Source organism: Carcharhinus amblyrhynchos, chromosome 19 (assembly GCF_965287045.1).
Source record: "Carcharhinus amblyrhynchos chromosome 19, sCarAmb.v2.hapA, whole genome shotgun sequence".
In the NCBI taxonomy this organism is placed as follows: domain Eukaryota; kingdom Metazoa; phylum Chordata; class Chondrichthyes; order Carcharhiniformes; family Carcharhinidae; genus Carcharhinus; species Carcharhinus amblyrhynchos.
Genome location: NC_137342.1, coordinates 17,916,078 through 17,936,977, shown reverse-complemented (window position 1 = coordinate 17,936,977; position 20,900 = coordinate 17,916,078). Strand labels below are relative to the sequence as shown.

General features: G+C 43.1%; 1 protein-coding gene across 13 annotated transcripts in view; it reads left to right on the top strand.

Moving 5' to 3' along the window:
• anks1b (ankyrin repeat and sterile alpha motif domain containing 1B) overlaps positions 1 to 20,900 on the top strand; it is an 833,073-nt gene that overhangs the window by 590,206 nt on the left and 221,967 nt on the right. For all 13 annotated transcript variants that reach the window (XM_080207323.1, XM_080207312.1, XM_080207322.1 and 10 more), the window contains one exon: positions 7,961 to 8,126. In XM_080207323.1, coding sequence (XP_080063449.1) covers positions 7,961 to 8,126 — 166 coding nt within the window. The remainder of the gene's footprint in view (positions 1 to 7,960; positions 8,127 to 20,900) is intronic.

Here is a 20,900-nt window from a genome sequence, read left to right as displayed (position 1 = left end):
GGTCAGGGGGCATGGAGTTGGGGGTAGGGTGTTAGCGTGGATAGGGGATTGGCTGTCAAATAGGAGGCAGAGAGTGGGGGTTAATGGGTGCTATTCGGATTGGCGGTTGGTGACTAGTGGAGTGCCCCAGGGGTCAGTGCTGGGGCCTCAGCTATTTACCATTTATATAGATGATCTGGAGGAGGGAACCGAGTGTATGGTGTCGAAATTTGCTGATGACACCAAGATTGGTGGAACGGCAAATTGCGCGGAGGGTGTGGAGAGCCTGCAGAAGGATCTAGATAGGCTAGGCGAATGGGCCAGGAACTGGCAAATGGAATTTAATGTTGGCAAGTGTGATGTTGTCCACTTTGGTAGGAATAATGGTAGGAAGGACTATTACTTACGGGGCAAAAAACTGCAGCAGGCGACGGCGCAGAGGGACCTCAGGGTCCTTGCGCATGAGTCGCAAAAACCCAGGCTGCAGGTGCAGCAGGTGGTCAGGAAGGCAAATGGGATGCTGGCCTTCATAGCGAGGGGGATTGAATATAAAAGTAGGGAGGTCTTGCTGCGACTGTACAGGGCACTGGAGGCCGCAGCTGGAGTACTGTGTGCAGTTTTGGTCGCCGCACTTACGCAAGGATATTTTGGCCTTGGAGGGAGTGCAGAGGAGGTTTACTAGGCTGATACCAGAGTTGAGGGGGTTGAACTATGAGGAGAGGCTGAATAAACTAGGCTTGTACTCGTTAGAGTTAAGAAGAATGAGGGGAGATCTCATTGAGACATATAAGATGATGAATGGGATGGATAGGATAGAGGTGGAGAGGCTCTTTCCGCTCAGAAAGGACAGTAGGACTAGGGGGCACAGCCTCAAGATAAAGGGGGGGCAGTTTAGAACAGAGTTGAGGAGGAACTTCTTCGCTCAAAGGGTGGTGAATCTCTGGGATTCTCTGCCTGTTGAAGTGGTGGAGGCTGCCTCGCTAAATATATTTAAGACGCGGGTTGATGGGGATTAAGGGTTATGGGGAGAGGGCGGGAATGTGGAACTGAGACACGACAGATCAGCTGTGATCTTATTGAATGGTGGGGCAGGCTCGAGGGGCTAGATGGCCTACTCCTGCTCCTATTTCTTATGTTCTTATGTTATGAAAGACGTGCTGGTTAGATGTATTGAGCAGAACAGGTATCAGACTGTGGCAACTGGGGAAATTTCACAGTAACTTCATTCAAGTGTTAATGTAAGCCTTACTTGTGACTAATAAATAAACTTTATGTTAGGCTGTGGGAGAGCTCTCCTAGTTTTGGCACAATTTTTTAACCTTTAAATTTGCCATTAATTCACTCATTTCCAATTGCCACTATTACCTTGTAGCTTAAATTTAACAAGTCCTGGTACTTACCTGAACCAGCTGCTGAGAATATCTGCCTCATTGATGTTATCAGATAAACAGTTTCAGTCAGCTTTGATGTTCTGCAAATCACTGGATAATTCATTCAGCTAAGCTGCAGAACTATTGATCTGTCCCAGTATCCAGATAAAAAGGGCGACTTTGGTCCAGGTAGTTAGAGTGTAATGCATTAAGGGATGAAATTGCTTCCAGTCTATTGAAATTGTGTTAAATTTTAGTTTATCCTTCCAGCATTTGTTTTAATATGCCTCCTGGCAATCACAGGTTCATCGTACACACTTTCTGCAAGATTGAGTCCAATCAAGTTCACATGCAAGTGGGTAATCAAACAGAAAGCAACTACAATAGTGGTACAGAATCACCTATAACTGACAAACGACCACTTCACCAGGATGAATAGGGCAAAATGGAACAGTTCAGCTCTTGATCATGTTACATTGAGCGACTGTGGAATGAGGAGCCAGAGTGTACAAAGCCCAGTTCACTTGCCTAAATGATGAGAGGCAAGGGATGGTAGAGCAATCCATTGATATTCCAAGTTACACCACAGTAACAAGGCAATACAGCAGCCACAAGAAATGGTTCTTCTCAACTGCCACACATTAGAAAGTTTGAGCAAGAGAGCGTCTAACACAATGTAGCTCTCCCCTCTGTACTCTATGAATGGTATGCTTTGTCAGTATAGCGTGTAAGAAACAAAACTTTTCAATGCATCCCATTGTGCCCCAATACATGCGACAATAATAAATTGTCCATCCCACACAGAACTCGAAATGTTGACTCTGCTTTCTGTCCTTACAGATGTTGACAGGTCTGCTGAGTTTATCCAGCATTCTCTGTCCTTGTCTCAAAAGAAATTAAAGAGGATTGATCAGAAACACTAGATCAAAGATCAAGATCCAAAACACTATGTGTGAGGTAGCCGGCATTATGTGAGAATGTCTCAATGCAAGTGGTGACACAGCAGAAATTAGTCACTGACGTGGTTTGATGAGGCCACACTGAACATCTTGGATGGGATTTTATGGCTTTGCTCATCTTGAAACCATAGAATCCCACCCCAGGTCAATGGACCTTCTCATCGTCCACCCCTTGACCGCTCCAATTCCCATGGTAGGCGAGGTGGTAAAACTCCAGCTCTTAGATTTGGGACGTCACGGAGAGCTTGAGTGTTGCACAACCTGGAAATAACTGACAACACTACTATTCAATTTAAGCTGTGTACCCAAGCCAATGCTTGTGACATGGTCATTCCATGAAGCGCAGCAAGATTCTGTCCTAACCATACTCCTGCACCATTCTTTCAGAGAAGTATAATCGCTCTTTAAGCTTCTTGAGGGTGCAGTGCATTCTGTGTCACAATGTGAAGCACGTACTGGCTCACAGGCACACACTACACAGGCTTTCTGTCAATTAGAGGAGGAAATGTAATGGGAAATGTTTTTGATTTATGTTGGAGGTAGGCCCGCAAATGGGAGGACTGGGAAGTTGGCATCGGAAAGCAACTTGCCAGCCTGTTCCTGCCCCTGGGCCATTTTTAAAATTGATTGTTTTATGTGGCCAAATCCATTGGTTCTCCATCCAAAGCATCGGCAGCTGCGACCAGTATTAATTTTAGCTTTATTAAGAAGTCTCTCTCTCTCTCTCTCTCTCGCTGTCGCTCACTCTTTCTCTCTCCACTATTGTGTTCCGTCACAATTCTAATGACATGAAGCCGTGAATGAATTTGTTTTGCGAGTGAGAATGTTTCTTTCTGAAAAACCTACAGGAAACTGGTGTAGTTCATGTTCTCACATCTTTACAGTCCGAACATCAACAAGTCCTGGAGTCAATGTGCAAGGAAGTAAACTTGAGAACATCAATCTGTAGTTTGCCCATTATTACCAAATGCAAAGTCCGTGATGCCAGCAGCAAATAGTTTATTTTGTTTTCCTCTGGCTGTTTTTTGCTGTTTCACACAATTTTCCTTGTCAGTTGTTAGATCACCTGTACAGCTTCATTTATATCCTCCAGCTGTTAGCTAAAGAAACTATCCTCCATTTGGTGGGGAAACCTTTCAAAATAACACATTACAACTCAGAAATCTCACACATCTCCTTATTGGAGACTCCTTGCAACATTAGAAATGCCTGGAGTGAAATACTCAAGTCAGGCTCCTGGACATTAACAGATACAATAACAAAGATATCTTATCATAGAGTCCCTACAGTGCAGAAGGAGGCCATTCAGCCCATCGAGCCTGCACTGACAACAATCCCACCCAGGTCCTATCCTTATAATCCCATGTATTTACCCTGCTAATCCCCCTGACACTATGGGACAATTTAACATAAACAATCCACCTAACCTACATATCTTTGGACAGTGGGAGGAAACTGGAGCCCCTGGAGGAAACTCACGCTCATACAGAGGGAATGAGCAAACTCCACACGGACAGTCACCCAAGGCTGGAATTGAACCCAGGATCCTGGTGCTTTGAGGCAGTCATGTTGGCCACTGTGCCGCTTTGAGCTTGTATGCTGTGGCACTCTGTTTTTATGCGAACATGCCAGAATACTCTGATGTCTTGTAGGAGTCCACAAACCAGGGGAATGATTCCAAAAGGTCCTCATGCAGAAAGATGACTAGTGCTACAGTGGAAGAATCACAGGTCTATTAGGCTGATTAAGTCAATAAAGCACAATAAACGCTTGTTCAAGCTTTTAAAACCCTGCCTTCTATTAACCTTGTACAATTTACCTTTTGTGGCGATCTTCTGGTTGTATTTTGATGTGACTGGTTATATTTTGATGTGACTGGTTACAGATTAAACAGAATGGTTTGATCTTTGAAAGTTTATACTGTATTCCCTCCTCTCCTCTGCTATTAGTCTGATTCTAACTAGTTTCACTGTGCTTGTTGCTGCCGTTGATTCACCCCTGGTTTCCTAATAATCCATACTTAGGTGAATGATTTGTTAATAATGCCACTGTGAATCTCAGCACATGAATACAATTGTGAGCTGATACCATTATCTCCTTCTCCCCCTCCCATGCTGTGAGCACACAGTGCAGCATATGTTCACAAATAATCCTTACTGACTCATTGTTTGATTTCCCCATATGTTAGCAACAAGTCTCTCACAACTGGGCAAACAGGAATATCATGCCAGCCCACCCATTGTTCTGTTATTTATTGTGCCCAGGTGATCCAGGGCATCTGGGCATAGTCACAGAGAAATATCTTCTTCTGTCTTGCTTTTTGACAATAATACGGTCAGAGTGAAGATGTTCCTTCTGCTTAAAAAAGTACATTAATTATTGCTTTCATAGGTTCAGATTGAATCAGCCTTTGTATATTGTAGTGCAAGGATTGCGGGTGCTTTTCAACTTTACATACAGAAAAATACCAGCAGTTCAGGGGAGATTTCCCTCTCAGAAAAGAAAGACAAGCCGCCTTTAAGTCTGGAAGTGGAATGAAGCCTGTGGCTCTAAACATAACCTCCTTGCTCTTGTACCCTCTGCCCCTATTAATAAAGCCAAGGCTGCTTTGTTTTGGGAGTTTATAAGCTTGTGAATTTTCAGATTTTTTTCCATCAAACCTCATCTCATTTTCCTCAAGTCACCATAGCACAGTGATGAGCACCGTTGCCTCACAGCAACAGGGATCCGGATTCACTTCCCGCTTGGGTCACTGTCTGTCTGGAGTCTGCACGTTCTCCCCGTGTCTGCGTGGGTTTCCTCCATGTGCTCCGGTTTCCTCCCACAGTCCGAAAGACGTGCTGGTTAGTTGGATTAGTCATGCTAAATTCTGTCTGTGTACCCGAACAGGCGCAGGAGTGTGACGAGTAGGGGATTTTCACAGTTACTTTATTGCAGTGTTAATGTAAGCCCACAGGTGAAACTAATAAATAAACTTTAAACATGTTAACTGTATTGCTAAAGAAGGTGATCTGCTTCCAGTCCTGCTCTTGCATTCTTAGAGACAGCTGGCGAGTTTTCCTTTCCTTCACCCTGTGCTTAAGCACTCAGCCTCTGGCAATTCTCTGACATTCCATCGTGGAATGAATTTGAACTTCATCCCACATGCTGCCATACTGCTGACTTTGGATCTCAGAAAACCCTTGTTTGAAACCAATAAAGCTGCCTTGTTGAAGTTCTCGTTATGAAAAGTGGAGTGCTGCTTTCACTGCCATGTTATTACCCAAGTTGTGGCTTAGTTATTTCATTACCTCCTTGCAAACTGTCAATGAAACTACCAATGTCTGAAACCGTATGCAGTGTCTAATATGTATTTTTTACATTTAAAAAATCTACTGTTTTCCTCAATATGATTTCAAATGGTGATTTCTCTTCATATTTCACTCTGTGGTTTCTATAATTTATTTCAGTTTGTGCAGTCTACTAAGGCTTTAAACATTGGGAGAAAAGGAATGGGATGATAGGAAAGGACTGGTGTCGAAACAGCTAAAGAGAAATTGAAGATATTTGGCAGTAACTGTAATTTCAACATGAGCCATTGTCCAATCACCGCACAGCAGCAAATGATAATACAAAAAGAATGCTGGCCTTTATTGTCAAATTAGTAGAAAGGCATGTGGTATAGTGGTTAGCACTGCTGCCTCACAGCGCCAGGGACTCGGGTTCAATTTCAGTTCTGGGTGGTTATCTGTGTGGAGTTTGCACATTCTTACCATGTCTGAATGGGTTTCCTCCCACAATCCAAAGATTTTCAGGTTAGGTGCAGCGGCCATGCTAAATTCTCCCTCAGTGTACCCTAACAGACAATGGAGTGTGGCGACTAGGGGATTTTCACAGTAACTTCATTGCAGTGTTAATGTGACACTAATAAATAAACTTAACTTTACCCAGGTCCTCCCCCCCTCCTACCCTCGTTAGCCCACATATTTACCATCTAACCCACACAATTTGGGATGGCCAATCTACCTAACCTGCACATCTTTGGACTATGGGAGGAAACTGAAGCACCTGGAGAAAACCCATGCAGACATGGGGAAAATGTGCAAACTCCACACAGACAGTCACCCAAGGCTATAATTGAACGCAGGTCCCTGGCACTGTGAGGCAGCAGTGCTAACCAGTCTGCCACCATGCCATGCTTGCTGGCCTAGCCACATGCACGCATGAGGACGGCCTCAACCGAGATGTTGGGTTCCTGTCGCACTTTCTGTAATACCCATGACTTGCCTGAACTTGCAACAGCTCACTTACTGTCCCGTCTGGAGGCAATATACATCTCTTTAACCTGTGCCTAATGGTATCTCCACTCACAAGACTTGAATAGCAGGTTAGCTGTAAAGCTGTAATCAGTATTCTGTAAACTGTGTGTACCTTTATATGCCCTTCTCTGATCAGAACTTCCCCCACACCTCATGAAGGAACAGCGTTTCCAAAAGCTTGTGGGTTTACTATCAAATAAACTGGTTGGACTTCAACCTTGTGTTGTGAGACTTCTTACTGTGTTTACCCCACTTCAATGCCAGCATCTCCACATCATAATTGCCCAATGATACCCATATCCTGTTAAAGAATTGAAAGAAAATTGACTGGTTTTCTAGAATAGACCCACACAGGGGAATGGACCAGTTGTACTATTATTACAGAGTGATGTAACAGCTATCGAAGCCAGATTTCACACCAGAAGGAGAAAGGTTAAAAATAAAATTGAATATGTTATTACTTGGTAACAACTAAAGATCACTAGCTACCTGTGATTTGGCTAAATTCCCTTACAGACTGAAGCAGGTGTAATATCGTTGTATTTCTTTGGAACAGTCAGTAATCGAGGCAATGAGTGGGCCGTACATTTCTAAAGCTAGCGATGCAGCCCAGAGTAAGGTTAGGATCTGGGTTGTTTAAGAGTATAAAAATTATTATTTTAAACCTTTATGTTTGTGACATTGCCAAATAATATTACATTATTCTGCACGATGGCAAATACCTGTGTAGTTTTCAAAGATACAGCAGCGATAACTGTGACATCGTTGGAATTTAGAGGGATGAGCGGGGATCTTATAGAGACATATAAGATAATGAAAGGGACGGATAGGGTAGAGGTAGAGAGAGTCTTCCCGCTCAGAAAGGACAGCAGGACTTGAGGGCACAGCCTCAAGATAAGGGGGGTGCAGTTTAGATCAGAGTTGAGGAGGAACTTCTTCACTCAAAGGGTAGTGAATCTCTGGAATTCTCTGCCCGTTGAAGTGGTGGAGGCTACCTCGCTAAACATATTTAAGTCACAGGTAGATAGGTTTTTGACAGACGAGGGAATTAAGGGTTATGGGGAGAGGGCAGGAATGTGGAACTGAGACACGACAGATCAGCCATGATCTTATTGAATGGCGGGGCAGGCTCGAAGGGCTAGATGGCCTACTCCTGCTCCTATTTCTTATGTTCTAATGTTCTTACATAAAAACTTCCATTAAGTAAATCAAAAAGAAATAACTCCAACTACATGTTATTTTGAAATGCCCCACGGATACAAAACATTCACTTTGACTGAGCAAAGATTGTCTATTTGTGATGGCACAATATTAGCAAATAAATGTATTTAAGTTGTCTTTTGTGATATTGCAGGAATCGGAAACAAGGAAAGACGACCAGTCTCTGGACATTAGGCTGTCTCCCTCACTGGACAGCTTCCCTCCGGAAGAGGAGGACAATCCTTATGAATTCCTGGCTACAGCAGTCACCAAGAAACCCCGTTCATTGGAAATATCCAGAGTGTCTTCAGGAATACCAGGTATTGAAATTTGAGTGTCACTGGGTTTCACTTCCTGGCTTCAGATATCATTGAAAATTGGAATCAAGGTGACACTGGAGTGAGGCAACTTCTTCCGGGCTCTCCCCAGAATGCCCTCTAATTCTATCTTGTACTCTCGTTCTGTGCTTTCAAAACTGTACTCCAATTCTTTTAAACTCTCTAATAATGTTCTTCTGATCTTTAATGTATAACTCTATATTCTGCACTCTCTCCTTTCCTTCTCTCTTATGTACTCTATGAATGGTTTGTTTTCTGTATAGTGCACAAGAAACATAAGAACATAAGAAATAGGAGCAGGAGTAGGCCATCTAGCCCCTTGAGCCTGCCCCACCATTCAACAAGATCATGGCTGATCTGTCGTGTCACAGTTCCACATTCCCGCCCTCTCCCCATAACCCTTAATCCCCTCTCTTATCAAAAACCTATCAACCCGCGTCTTAAATATATTTAGTGAGGCAGCCTCCACCACTTCAACGGGCAGAGAATTCCAGAGATTCACCACCCTTTGAGTGAAGAAGTTCCTCCTCAACTCTGTTCTAAACCACCCCCCCTTTATCTTGAGGCTGTGCCCTCTAGCCCTACTGTCGTTTCTGTGCGGGAAGAGCCTCTCCACCTCTATCCTATCCATCCCATTCATCATCTTATATGTCTCAATGAGATCTCCCCTCATTCTTCTTAACTCTAACGAGTACAAGCCTAGTTTATTCAGCCTCTCTTCATAGCTCAACCCCCTCAACTCCGGCATCAGCCTAGTAAACCTCCTCTGCACTCCCTCCAAGGCCAAAAGTTTACAAGCCCACCGTGTCCAGCATGGGTCGACCAATCAATTGAAATCCCCCATAATTATCGCCATTCCATTCCTGCATGCCGCATTTATTTGCGCGTTAATAGCCCGCCCCACCTCCAGATCATTATTTGGGGGCCTATAGACGACACCCACCAGCGTCTTCCTCCCTTTGCTGTTCCTAATCTCCACCCACAACGATTCCACTTTCTGAGAATACTTTGTGTATCCCATCACGTGTGACAATAATAAATCAAATCAAAAATATACAGGGGGCAAGTGAGGCAGTATTGCTGAAATGCCACATTAACCATAGCATTGAAACTGCCCCACTGAGCTGCTCTCTTCTGATAATGCAACGTTAGCTCAGTTGAGTATCATTGAGAGATTTCTAGAACTCAGTGCATACTTTGCCAGGAGACCCACTGTGACGATGATGTCAGATGACAACAGCTATATTTCCATCTGAAACTCCGTCTGAGGCATGGAAGTCCCTTTTGATTGGTCTTTTGAAGCCAAAGAGGCAATGTACCAAGAACAAAGTACAGCCCTAGTAAAAGTGTGAAGCGATCCCTTATGGTAGGAAGAACGCAACTTTAAAAGAAGGGTACGTTTCTTTAGGGATGTAAGAGCAGAGGACCTGGATGTACATTTGTATCAGTCATTGAAGTGACAAAATAAATTGGGAGCACAGCTAACAAAGCAAACTGTATTCTAGGCTTTTATTAATAGGGGCATAGAGTACAAGAGCAAGGAGTCTATATTAGAATTATAGAATCCCAGAGTGCAGAAGGAGATTATTTAGCCCATCAAGCCTACACCAACTCTCTGATGGAGTATATTACCCAGGCCCTGTAACCCCACTAATCTCCTTAACCTAAACATCTTTGGATGTACTCCAAGGGGCAAATTAGCATGGCCAATTCACCTAACCTGCACATCTTTTGAGTGTGGGAGGAAACTGGAGCACCCGGAAGAAACCCACGCAGACTGAGGAAGAACGTGCACCCTCTACCTAGCTAGTGATCCAATCCAGGAATTGAACCCATAAGAACATAAGAAATAGGAGCTGGAGTAGGCCATCTAGCCCTTCGAGCCTGCCCCGCCATTCAATAAGACCAGGTCCCTGATGGTATAAGGCAGTAGTACTTAACCACCGATAGGGAGAAACAGTGGAAGAATTGTGATCAAGTAGGCACAAATTTAAGGTAAATGACAAAAGAAACAATTGAGATATGAGGAAAAACGTTTTCATACAGTGTGTGGTTAAGATCTGGAATACACTGTCCAAGTATGTGGTGGAGGCAGATTCAACTGAGCTATTCTAGAGGGAATTGGTTTATTACCTGAAGAGAAAAAATGTTCAGGGTTACAGCAAAAGAGTGGGGAATGGCACTAGGTGAATTGCTCATTCAGAGAAGATGACACACACATGGTCGGCAAAATGGCCTCCTGTGATATTGGTAGGATAGGGGCATGTGGGAGGAAAAGGTCACCTGTGAAACACTGTTCCAAATAGTTGATGATCATTCTTGCCATAAACTGGAAAGGGGAAACTCCTAGTTAGCATTAAGTATGGGCCTTAATCCTACATAATGTGTATATGACTCCCATTGCCTGCGTCATAGTAAACCTTGTATTTTCACATCAGGTAATTCAGGACTTCCAATGCATAATGCCGAGGTGCTTTATGTGAATGAGAGCACAACTTCAGCTCAATAGAGTTTTGGGTAAAATTCACTGATAAAATTTCAATAAATTTCTTTATGTGCGGAAATTACATACATATTTGATACAAAATAAAGAAGATATTGAGATTTATCCATTATTTCACACAACAAATCAAAGAGCATAATATAGTCTGTCCATTACATAGCTTTGTGTTACTTTTTCCCTGTCATTTCTCTTCTCCTTCTCCCTTTCCAATTTTTAGAACCATAGAACATTACAGCACAGGAACAGGCCTTTTGGCCCTTCTTGGCTGTGCTGAACCATTTTTCTGCCTAGTCCCACTGACCTGCACCTGGACCATATCCCTCCACGCCCCTCTCATCCATGTACCTGTCCAAGTTATTCTTAAATGTTAAAAGTGAGCCCGCATTTTGCCGTTCCTCTCTCCGTTCCTTTACTTCCCTTTGTCTTTTACTCGCGACCCCGCTACTGTCATCGGTGATTCCCATTGTTCGCACCCTCCACTGCTTTTATATTTTAAAAAATCACCTTTGCTTCAATAAAACTTTCCAAATGTATCCTCCTGATTTTCAGAATGATGTTTCCTGTTGCCTAAATAATTATCCATTTTGGAGGCAGCCGCCAATCAGCTGCTGAAGAATCTGAAAGGAATCAAAGTTGTTTTGCTATTAAACATCCAGTTAGACAGATTAGGCTCTTGGCTCTCATTTACAAATGTCAGGGGTTAGACACCTGGAAAGTGGGCACAGGCTAAAATCAGGTTGGACATGTTTCAGATGTCCTTTAAGCATGAGGTACTGATCCCTAGAATTGTACACCATTTCATTACCTGTACAATGGGCGAAACCAGATTCAATGTCTCACTCAACATGTATTTAAACATCAAAGCATTGAGTTAATTCTAGCTTGACACAGTTTATTAATCTACAGTTGCAGAACTGAGCCTCATCCACAAACATTTCCAACACTATACATTGTTTGATGTGTACTTTATGTTAATGTGTTATTTATTCTGAATTGAATAGGTATATTAAAGAATGGCAAAGCATTAATATGTTCAGCCAGATGATGACTTTCAGTCATATGGGAAAGCAATTAAATTGTTTAAACTCAATACAAGTTAAAATGTCATTACATTATAAAATGTCTTAACCTATTTATAACTCTTGGACTTCACTTATCTTTCATTTCAACCACATCAATTTGAATTACTTATAAACTTATATACCTGAGATACTTAAACTTATACAATGTACTGGAACAGCTTGACTAGGGGCATGGCTAGTTCTGCAACACAAATCTTCAGTACTGTTACCCAATGACAGTCACGGCCCATTGACTTTGCAGCATCCAGTGTCTTCAGCCATTTCTTGATATCACATGGAATGAATGGAATTGGCTGAAGATTGGCATCTATGATGCTGGGGACCTCTGGAGGAAGCCAAGCTAGATCAGTCAATTAATACTTCTGGCTGCAGATTGTTACGAATGCTTCAACCCTGTCTTTTGCCCTGATGTGCTGGACACCCCCATCATTGAGGACAGGGATATTTGTGGAGCCGCCTCCTCCAGTTAATTGTTTAATTGCCCACTACCATTCATGGCTGGATGTGGCAGAATAGCAGAACTGAGATCTGATTTGTTAGTTGTGGGATCTCATGGCTCTGTCTATCACACACTGCTTTCACTGTTAGTCTGTGATGTAGCTCACCTCCTTTGGTTGGTGTGCCCAGTGTTGCTCCTGGCATGCTGCCCCCCCCACCCCACATTCTCTTCATTGAACCAGGGTTGATCTCATGACTCAGTGGGAATGGTAGAATGGGAATGTGTTGGGCCATGAGGTTACAGATAATGGTTGAATACAGTTCTCCAGTTGGTAGTGGCTCCAGCACCTCATGGATGTCCAGGTTTGAGTTATTGGAATCTGTCTCATTTTGCACGGTGATGGTGCCGCACAACACGATGGCGTGTATCCTCATTGTGAAGCTGGGATTGTGAGGTGGGCACTCCCAGCAGTATTGTTGTGGACAGATGCACAATAACTGGATTGTTGAGGATGTGGTCAGGTAGGTTTTTCCCTCTTGTTGATTCCCTCAACACATGCCGCAGACCCAGTCTAGCAACTGTGTCCTATAGGGCTCAGCCAGCTCAGCGGACAGTAGGTAGTAATCAGCAGGAGGTTTAATTGTCGTGGTTGACCAGATGCCACAAGGTGGGGTCCAGAGAATTTCCAAGGTAGCTCCCTCCCATATGTATTCCACTTTATTACCACCTCTCGTGGGCCTGAGCTGCCAGTGGGTACAGTAAGAAGTCTCACAACACAAGGTTAAAGTCCAACCAGTTTATTTGATAGTAAACCCACAAGCTTTTGGAAACACTGTTCCTTCGTCAGGTGTGTGGAAAAGTTCTGATCAGAGAAGAGCATATAAAGGCGCACACAGTTTACAGAATACTGGTTAGAATGCAAGTCTTTACAGCTAACCTGCTGCAACTGGTTGGACTTTAACCTGGTGTTGTGAGACTTCTTACTGTGTTTACCTCAGTCCAATGCCGGCATCTCCACATCATGACTGCTAGTGGGTGGCAGGAATGGTTATGCGGGTGTCTGGGAGACTAAGGTGTCATATAAAACTTTAATCAGACTAGTTGGAATATTGTGTGCACACACTACTAGAAGGACATGGATGTTTTGGAGAAGTGCAAAAAAGGTTCACCAGGATATTGCCTGGTTTGGAGTATTTAAGGTATGAGGAGACAATGGATAAACTCAGATTGTTTTTACGGGAAAGGTAGAGGCTGAGGGGCGATCTGATAGAAATCTGCAAAATTATGAGAGACAGAAATAGGGTGAATGGTCAGAGGCTTTTTCCCAAGGTAAAGGTTGACTACAAAAGGGCACAGGTTTAAGGTGAGAGGTGGTAAGTTTAGAGGAGACATGCGGGGAAAGTTTTTCACACAGAGGGTGGCGAGTGTCTGGAGGCGAACAGAGGGATAGAAACTGTGTATAGGTGCAGGCTTGATGGGCCGAAAGGCCTGTTCCTGTGCTGTATTGTTTGTTATTCTTTACGAGTGACTAATCTGTGAGGCAGCTTTCCCAGTGGTGGTGCAAGCCCCCAGATGTTAGTAAGGAGGACTTTGTGAGGATGACAAGTCTGGGTTTGCTGTTGTCATTTCCAGTGCTGTGGTCAGTGCCAGGACTTGTGTCCAGTTTCGTTCATTTTTTAGGCTTTATAGCGGCTTTGGTACAACTGAGTGGCTTGCTAGGCTATTTCAGAGTCAACCACATTGCTGTGGATCTGGAGTTACATGTAGGTTAGACCAGATAAAGACAGCAGAGGTCCTTCCCTAAAGGATATTAGTGAACCAGATGTGTTTTTACAACACGTGCTTCATGGTCAATAATACCAAAACTAGTTTTAATTCCTGATTTTCCTAACTGATTTTAATTTCCACTAGCTGCCAGGGTGGGATTTGAACCGGGGCCTCTGGTGATATTACCACTATGCCACTGCTTCCCCTTGTATGTGCCGAAACTTTCTAGAAGATCAATTCTCATTCCTTCATGAAATAAATCAAACGTCTTTTGTGGAAACTTGGAATTCACTTTTATTATTGTTTCATGGGATGTGGGTGTCGCTGGCTAGACCGCTATTCATTGCTCATCCGTAATTGCCCTTAAGAAATTGGTGGTGGTGAACCACCTTCTTGAACCGCTGCAGTCCGTCTGGTGTACGTCCCCAGTGTCATTCGAAAGGTAGTTTCAGGATTTTGGCCCCGGAGACATAAATATTTCAGTTTGCCATCTGCCTTTTGTACAGTACTATTTTGATCCTAATCAAGATTGAAGCCTGCATTTAACTCCAACCTATTCCTGTCTTAATGAAATAAAAAGCATGACTTTTAGCAATGGACACAAAGACTCTCCATTAATTATCCTAGCTTTAAAAGAATGGCTTTTCTGCAGGCATGTCTTCAATTGCTTTATTCTAAGATTTAAAATGAAATTATTTCTCATGATACTCATCCATCCAGATCTCAGATTCCTCCAGTAAATGTTGATGACTGTTGCTAGCACAGACTAGCTTTTTTACCTTAAAAGCACAACTATGTTGAGAGAATTTACCATTTAAAGGCCTACTGTAATATTTCTGTTGTCTAAAAACTGCAATATCCATTTTATTCAGAAAATAAAATAAAGTGGGGCAGAATTGTCCTATTCTCCCATTGATGGGTTCAGTGGCAGATGGTGGGGTTGGGTGGAGGGAGAGAATTTGGCAGAGGCTCAAAAATCAGTTTTACGCTAGCATGAATTTGCCCGCCACGGTGGGTCGAGAAACCCGTCGGAGGCCAGAGTGAACCTCATTTACATCTGACTTATGAGATGCAGGTGAAGGCCCAACTATCCACATGCTGGGCAGGATTTTGTGGCCCCGCTCATCCCAAAATAGTAAAATCCATCCAAGGTCAATTGTTTGCTCCTCACCTGCACAGATTGCCCTGGCGAGCAGGGCAGTAAAATTCCAGCCTTTATTCGCCTGAGCAGAAAAACACACCAGGGCAAAACATATTTGGAATGAAGTGGTGTGCAGATGTTGGGACTCACCCGAACAATGCCTGGCACTGAATCCGAAGCTCAGGATGGACCTGGACTCCAGAACACTACAGCATTGGGTGAACAAAGCATCTGCAGGTGGACCTTCCAGCTCCAGAATGTTCCTGGTGATCCACCTTCACTTTCAGGAAGTCCACCATCTTTCTTCAGCAGTGAGTTAGTGATGTTGGCTGTCTTTTCAATATGGTGCCCAGATAGGACACCAGACTGTGCACCATCAGACTTGCCCTGCAATGGAATATGATGCAAAGTGGAAATTACAATCAGTTAGTGTGGAATGTGGCCCACATTATTAATGAGGTTGGGGTTGGAAGATTTGGCGTCCTCAGTAGCGGGAAGCACTCAGCATTCCTGCCTCACCTGACTTAGTCCCAGGGTGGGAGAATTCCGTCCGCAGTGACTGTTCCATAGCACTGTGTACATTTAATCATACAAGTCCACAAAAAGTGAATATTGTATATGCTTTGTAAACTTTGAAAAAAAAGTGTGCATTTGAAAACTGCTAATACACGGGCGCTCAAAAGCTCCTGGTTCAATAAGTGCTGCAAATCAAATTTATTGATCAGAGATTACAATCAAGTCATGTCAAATGTCACTTTCTGAATGTAGCTTCAGCTGTATTTTGGTTTTGTTATGTGTGGAGGTACAAATTATGTATTCTTTGGAGCATGCCACCACCTTATGATCCTGATACTTGTTGTGATGCGAGAATGAGGGAATTATTGGAGGCCAAGAAGTTTCACACTTGGGAAGTGGAAAACACAATGCCTGAGTCAAAAAGTGAAATTGTTATCTAGCCCCTGGATTAATTGATCTGCTCGACTGCCATCTGCTCCCACTGGGAGATACACAATTTCTGCCGTGCCGGACAAACTTATTTTGTAAATAGAAAGACAACAGTTAATCTTTTACGATAAGTAGTTAGCTTACAAGGGCAAACAGAAAACCATCAATCTGCGTCAGACTCTTGAGAATCAGCAAATTGATGGTGGGTGGTCATCCCAGACAACACTCTGCCCAAAACAAGCCTCGATAATTGCATGATCCATAAAAGAGACGGAGGATGCATTCTCACAATGTTTGCACACATCACCTTATTTTCAGACCATTTTGAAGTTATTTTTCTTCCCTGCACCAACTCTTGCTCATTAGGAAAGGAAAGACAGAGGCTAGGTCTAGCAGATCAGTTAATCCCGGTACAAGATAAAACAATGACACTTTAGTGCTCTCAGAGAGTGAGCAGGATCATAAGTTCTCTGTGTACAGTAAAAGTATTAAAATTAACCTTGAAAAATACCCATTGGAGCATCAGTGATCTTTTTAAGTTTAGCCTAACTGCTGTTATGGAATCATAGAATCCCTCCAGTGCAGAAGGAGGCTATTTGGCCCATCAAGTCCGCACTGACAACAAGTCCACCCAGCCCCTATCCCCATATTTACCTGCTAATCCCTTTAATGCATCCCGAGACACTAAGGGGCAATTTAGCATGGCCAATTCACCTAACCCACACATCTTTGGACTGTAGGAGGAAACTGGAGCACCCAGAGAAAACCCACGCAGGCCCAGGGAGAATATGCAAACTCCACATAGACAGTCACCCAAACCAGGAATCAAACCTAGTTCCTTGGAGTTGTGAGGCAGCAGTGCCACCATGCCACGTGAAATGCAACTTGTATAAAACTTTTTGGGTCTGATTTTCACTTTTCACTCTCTCGAGCAGAAGGCCAGGGCTGTGCCCTAAGCCAGCAGGGTCTTTACTAACACATCAGTCACATAATCCGGACCCAACCTCCTGAGTGGAGCACAGCTGATGAAGGGGATCTAGGTATGAAAAAGCACAGGAAGGAAGCCTTTTAATTTTTCCCTTCTCAGGCCCAGGGCAGAAGATTGGACCTCTCCTGCTGCGAGTTCCCCTTCCCCCAACCCTGAGCTCTTGTGGATGGGGTGGGGAGGGGAGGGGGCCTGGAGGTAGCTTGACTGGGTAACTCGGCAACAATGCCTCTCACTTACCTTCTGTCAGCGGGCAAGGCAGTTTTCCACCAAGAACAGATAGGAAGTCACCTGTGGGACTTAAATGAGACCAAGGTGTTACAATACCTTAGACTGTATTTCTGGAACTGGCCATGAATTTTGCTCTGTGGCACATCCATTGGGAATTGTATCAAATTTAGGATCAGGGCCTTTCTCCTAACATTGCATCTCTTGCCTTTAATATGAAGCAGCTGTCGTATGGATGGTGGTCGGTTTTCCAATCTATCAGTCAAGCAATGGTTTTGCCTACTTTTGTTAGCTTCACTCTAATTCAGAGAATTCAGGGTTTAACTCAGAGAGAAGATCAGTTAGAGATATAAATCAACTGTGTTGTAAAATTAGTGAAACTTTATTACTTCTACCAACTATTTAATAGACAGTTAACAACCTTAAAGACAAATCGCTATAATGCAGAGGATCTGTCACATCCGAGACTGAGTCTATGGCTGGAATTTTACGGTATAGCGGTAAAATTCTGCACCAGAATTGGGGCGGGCGAGACTTGCAGAACAGCATTCTCCGTTCGCAGGCAGGATCTTACAAGCCTCGGGCAGGCGAGATGGTAAAATTCCCGCATATCTTTTTGATGTCATCTTCTCGGATGGTGGACTCCTTCCTCATCAACTGCAGCCTTTCCAATTTCTTTAAGAAGGTTAAATAGGACCTTCTATAAATCCTGGCTGCTGGAAAACCAAATTTCTCCATTTTGAGGTGGATGGGATCAAAGGTTAAGGGGAGAAAGCAGGATTAGGCTATTGAGTTGGACAATCAGCCATGATCGTGATGAATGGTGGAACAGGCTCGAAGGGCCAAATGGCCTCCTGCTCCTATCTTCTATGTTTCTGTGTATCTTCTTCCTCTGGGCCTGGCGAAAACGTAGTTTCCTAGTGTTCCCTGTGGCCTCTCCAGGTTTAGCTGGTATCTGTGTTCTTCAACCTTTTCCCTAAACACTGTCCCAGACAGCCTACTAAGCAGTTGGATTAACATTTCTGTGTTCTGACCTTTTAATGCTTTTAACCAAATCTTGCTTTTTGAATAATCCTGTGTTTCTTTTGAGTTTCACTAAAACTGATATTAAAAATTCCGTAATCCTTCACTTCCCTGCAGAAGTAATTTGTGTAAGTGGCCATTTATCAGTAAGGGTGATTGACTGCTACTAATAGGTTATGATTAGCCATCTTGTAAATTGCATGTAGGCTGAAAAAGTAACAGGTTCATTCTCTCCAACCACAATTTGCCATGACACAATCAAATCCTTTATTCTTTAACTTTGTTTTATTAATTGATGCTGATTAATATATGCAAGTTTGAAGCATACTCAGCATTTCCTTCAACCTGCCTTTGGTGTTCTGGGGGGAATTTATATTCTTAACATTTTTAGTAATTTTAATGAAAATGTGATTACATGGACTATATTCTGTACTATTTCTAATGTGGCACAAGGAGCTCTACTGAAAGAATCTTTACAAAGGACTTGTAAATCATTATGATTGTCATGACTTCTATTCATTTCTTTTTCTGCTCCCATCACTCAGTATATTATAGCGATTATTATAGGGCAGCGCAGCATCGCTACCTTACAGCACCAAGGACTCGGGTTCAATTCCCAGCTTGGGTCACTGTCTGTGCGGAATCTGCACATTCTCCCTGTGTCTGCATGCGTAACTTTCAGTTCCCTCCCACAGTTCAAAAGACATGCAGGTTAGGTGCGTTGGCCATGCTAAATTCTCCCTCAGTATACCCGAACAGGTGCCAAAGTGCCAAACTAGGGGATTTTCACAGTAACTTCACTGCAGTGTTAATGTAAGCCTAATTGTGACACAAATAAACTCAAACAATGATGTTGTGATAATTGTACTTTTCTAACCATGTTTTGAGCATGCATAATTTATCAGATTGTTTCAACATAGTTGGATGGAACCGTCATAGTCTGCCCAGAATTAAGTCTCCTGCAACCAGTGAAGTGGCATCATGGGTTAAATTTCAACACCCTCCCCCCGCCCCCCCACCTCCTGTCCCACATCCCAACCCTGCTGCCAGACAGTTGCATTTTTACTGAGGTTAACTCTGACCTGGGGATGGTTGGGGGAGGGTGGCTAACTTTATCTCTTTTGTAAAACAGGAATATGGAAGTGTAACCCCCCCCCCCCCCCCCCCCCGCGCCGCCTTAGGGTTCTACCAATTATCTTCCAAAATGCCCAGTTCTATTTAAAGTTTTTTAGAAATTAAACTTTATTTATCACTGTCACAAGTAGACTTACATTAACATTGCAATGAAGTTACTGTGAAAATCCCCCAGCTCGGGTACACTGAGGGAGAATTTAGCACGGCCAATGCACCTAAGCAGCATGTCTTTCGGACTGTTGGAGGAAACCTATGCCAACTTGGGGAGAATGTGCGGACTCCAGACAGACAGTGACCCAAGCCGGGAATCGAACCCGGGTCCCTGGTGCTGTGAGGCAGCAGTGCTAAACACTGTGCCATCCATACATGTCTGTCAAGAGACCATAGTTATCTCTGTGAATGTTTTTTTCTACTTTGTGAGGTGAAGCATAACTACCTCTGCTTTGTTTCCTGGAGCTGTGCAGTTGGGATCAGGAATACAGAGCACGGGGATCGAGCTATACTCCATCATTATGTACCCTGGGGCGTTTCAGTGATAGGGTCCAGCAGTCAAATAACTTTGACTCATGTAATAGTGAAATAATTGGGAGAGATATTACACTGACATGGCACTTTCAATCCATTTCAGGAAATGACTGACTGCAATTTCCTGTTACAGCACCAAAAGTAGATGAGACAAATTTGGCATCAGTGCCTTACAAACTGAAGTCAATTACATTGATATTCTGACGCCAAGATTGTGCTTAGTTAGGTGATAAAAAAAGATTTGTTACACCATCAAATTATTTTTCATGTTCTCCACAATATTAAACTAGGTTCCAAATTGACGTCTTTGTCCAACTGCTCTCTGAACACACACCAAAAGGGTCACTGTGCCATCAGACAATGGTTTATTTTTTGCCTCAGAAGATATTAAGAAGCAAAATTGAACTTGCTGTCATAAGGCACCTTCTCATGTCTCAGGATGTTACAGGGTGCTTTGCAACCAATACATTACTTTGGAAGTGCAGTCTCTTTTGTTATATAAGCAGATATGACAGTTAATTTGTGCAAAACAGGCTTGTCTAAGCAGTAAATGAATAATATTTGGTTTTCAGTGTAGTGGTTAAAGAATTATATTGACAAACTGATCCTAAAATGTGTGGCTTGGAGGCAAATAAAAGAGATTTTAAAAAAAGACACATTTGTATTGTGTTTTTCACTGAATGTCTCAGCAGTTTATAGCCAGTGTTATATTTTTATTGCGTAATCATTGTTGCAATGTAGGAAAAACAGTAGTCGGTTTGTACTCAGCAAAGTCCCACAAAGGGCAAATTGATCATGACCAGATTATTGGTTTTTGTGCTGTTGATTTTGGTCAGGACACTGGGGATCGTTCCCCCTACTCTTCTTCAAATATCGTGTACCTCGTCTGCTGCCTTTTAGAGGCAGTTGGGACCACAGTCCAAAGTTTTACCTGAAAAGACAGCATCTTGAACAGCTCTTTGAAGTTTATTTATTAGTGTCACA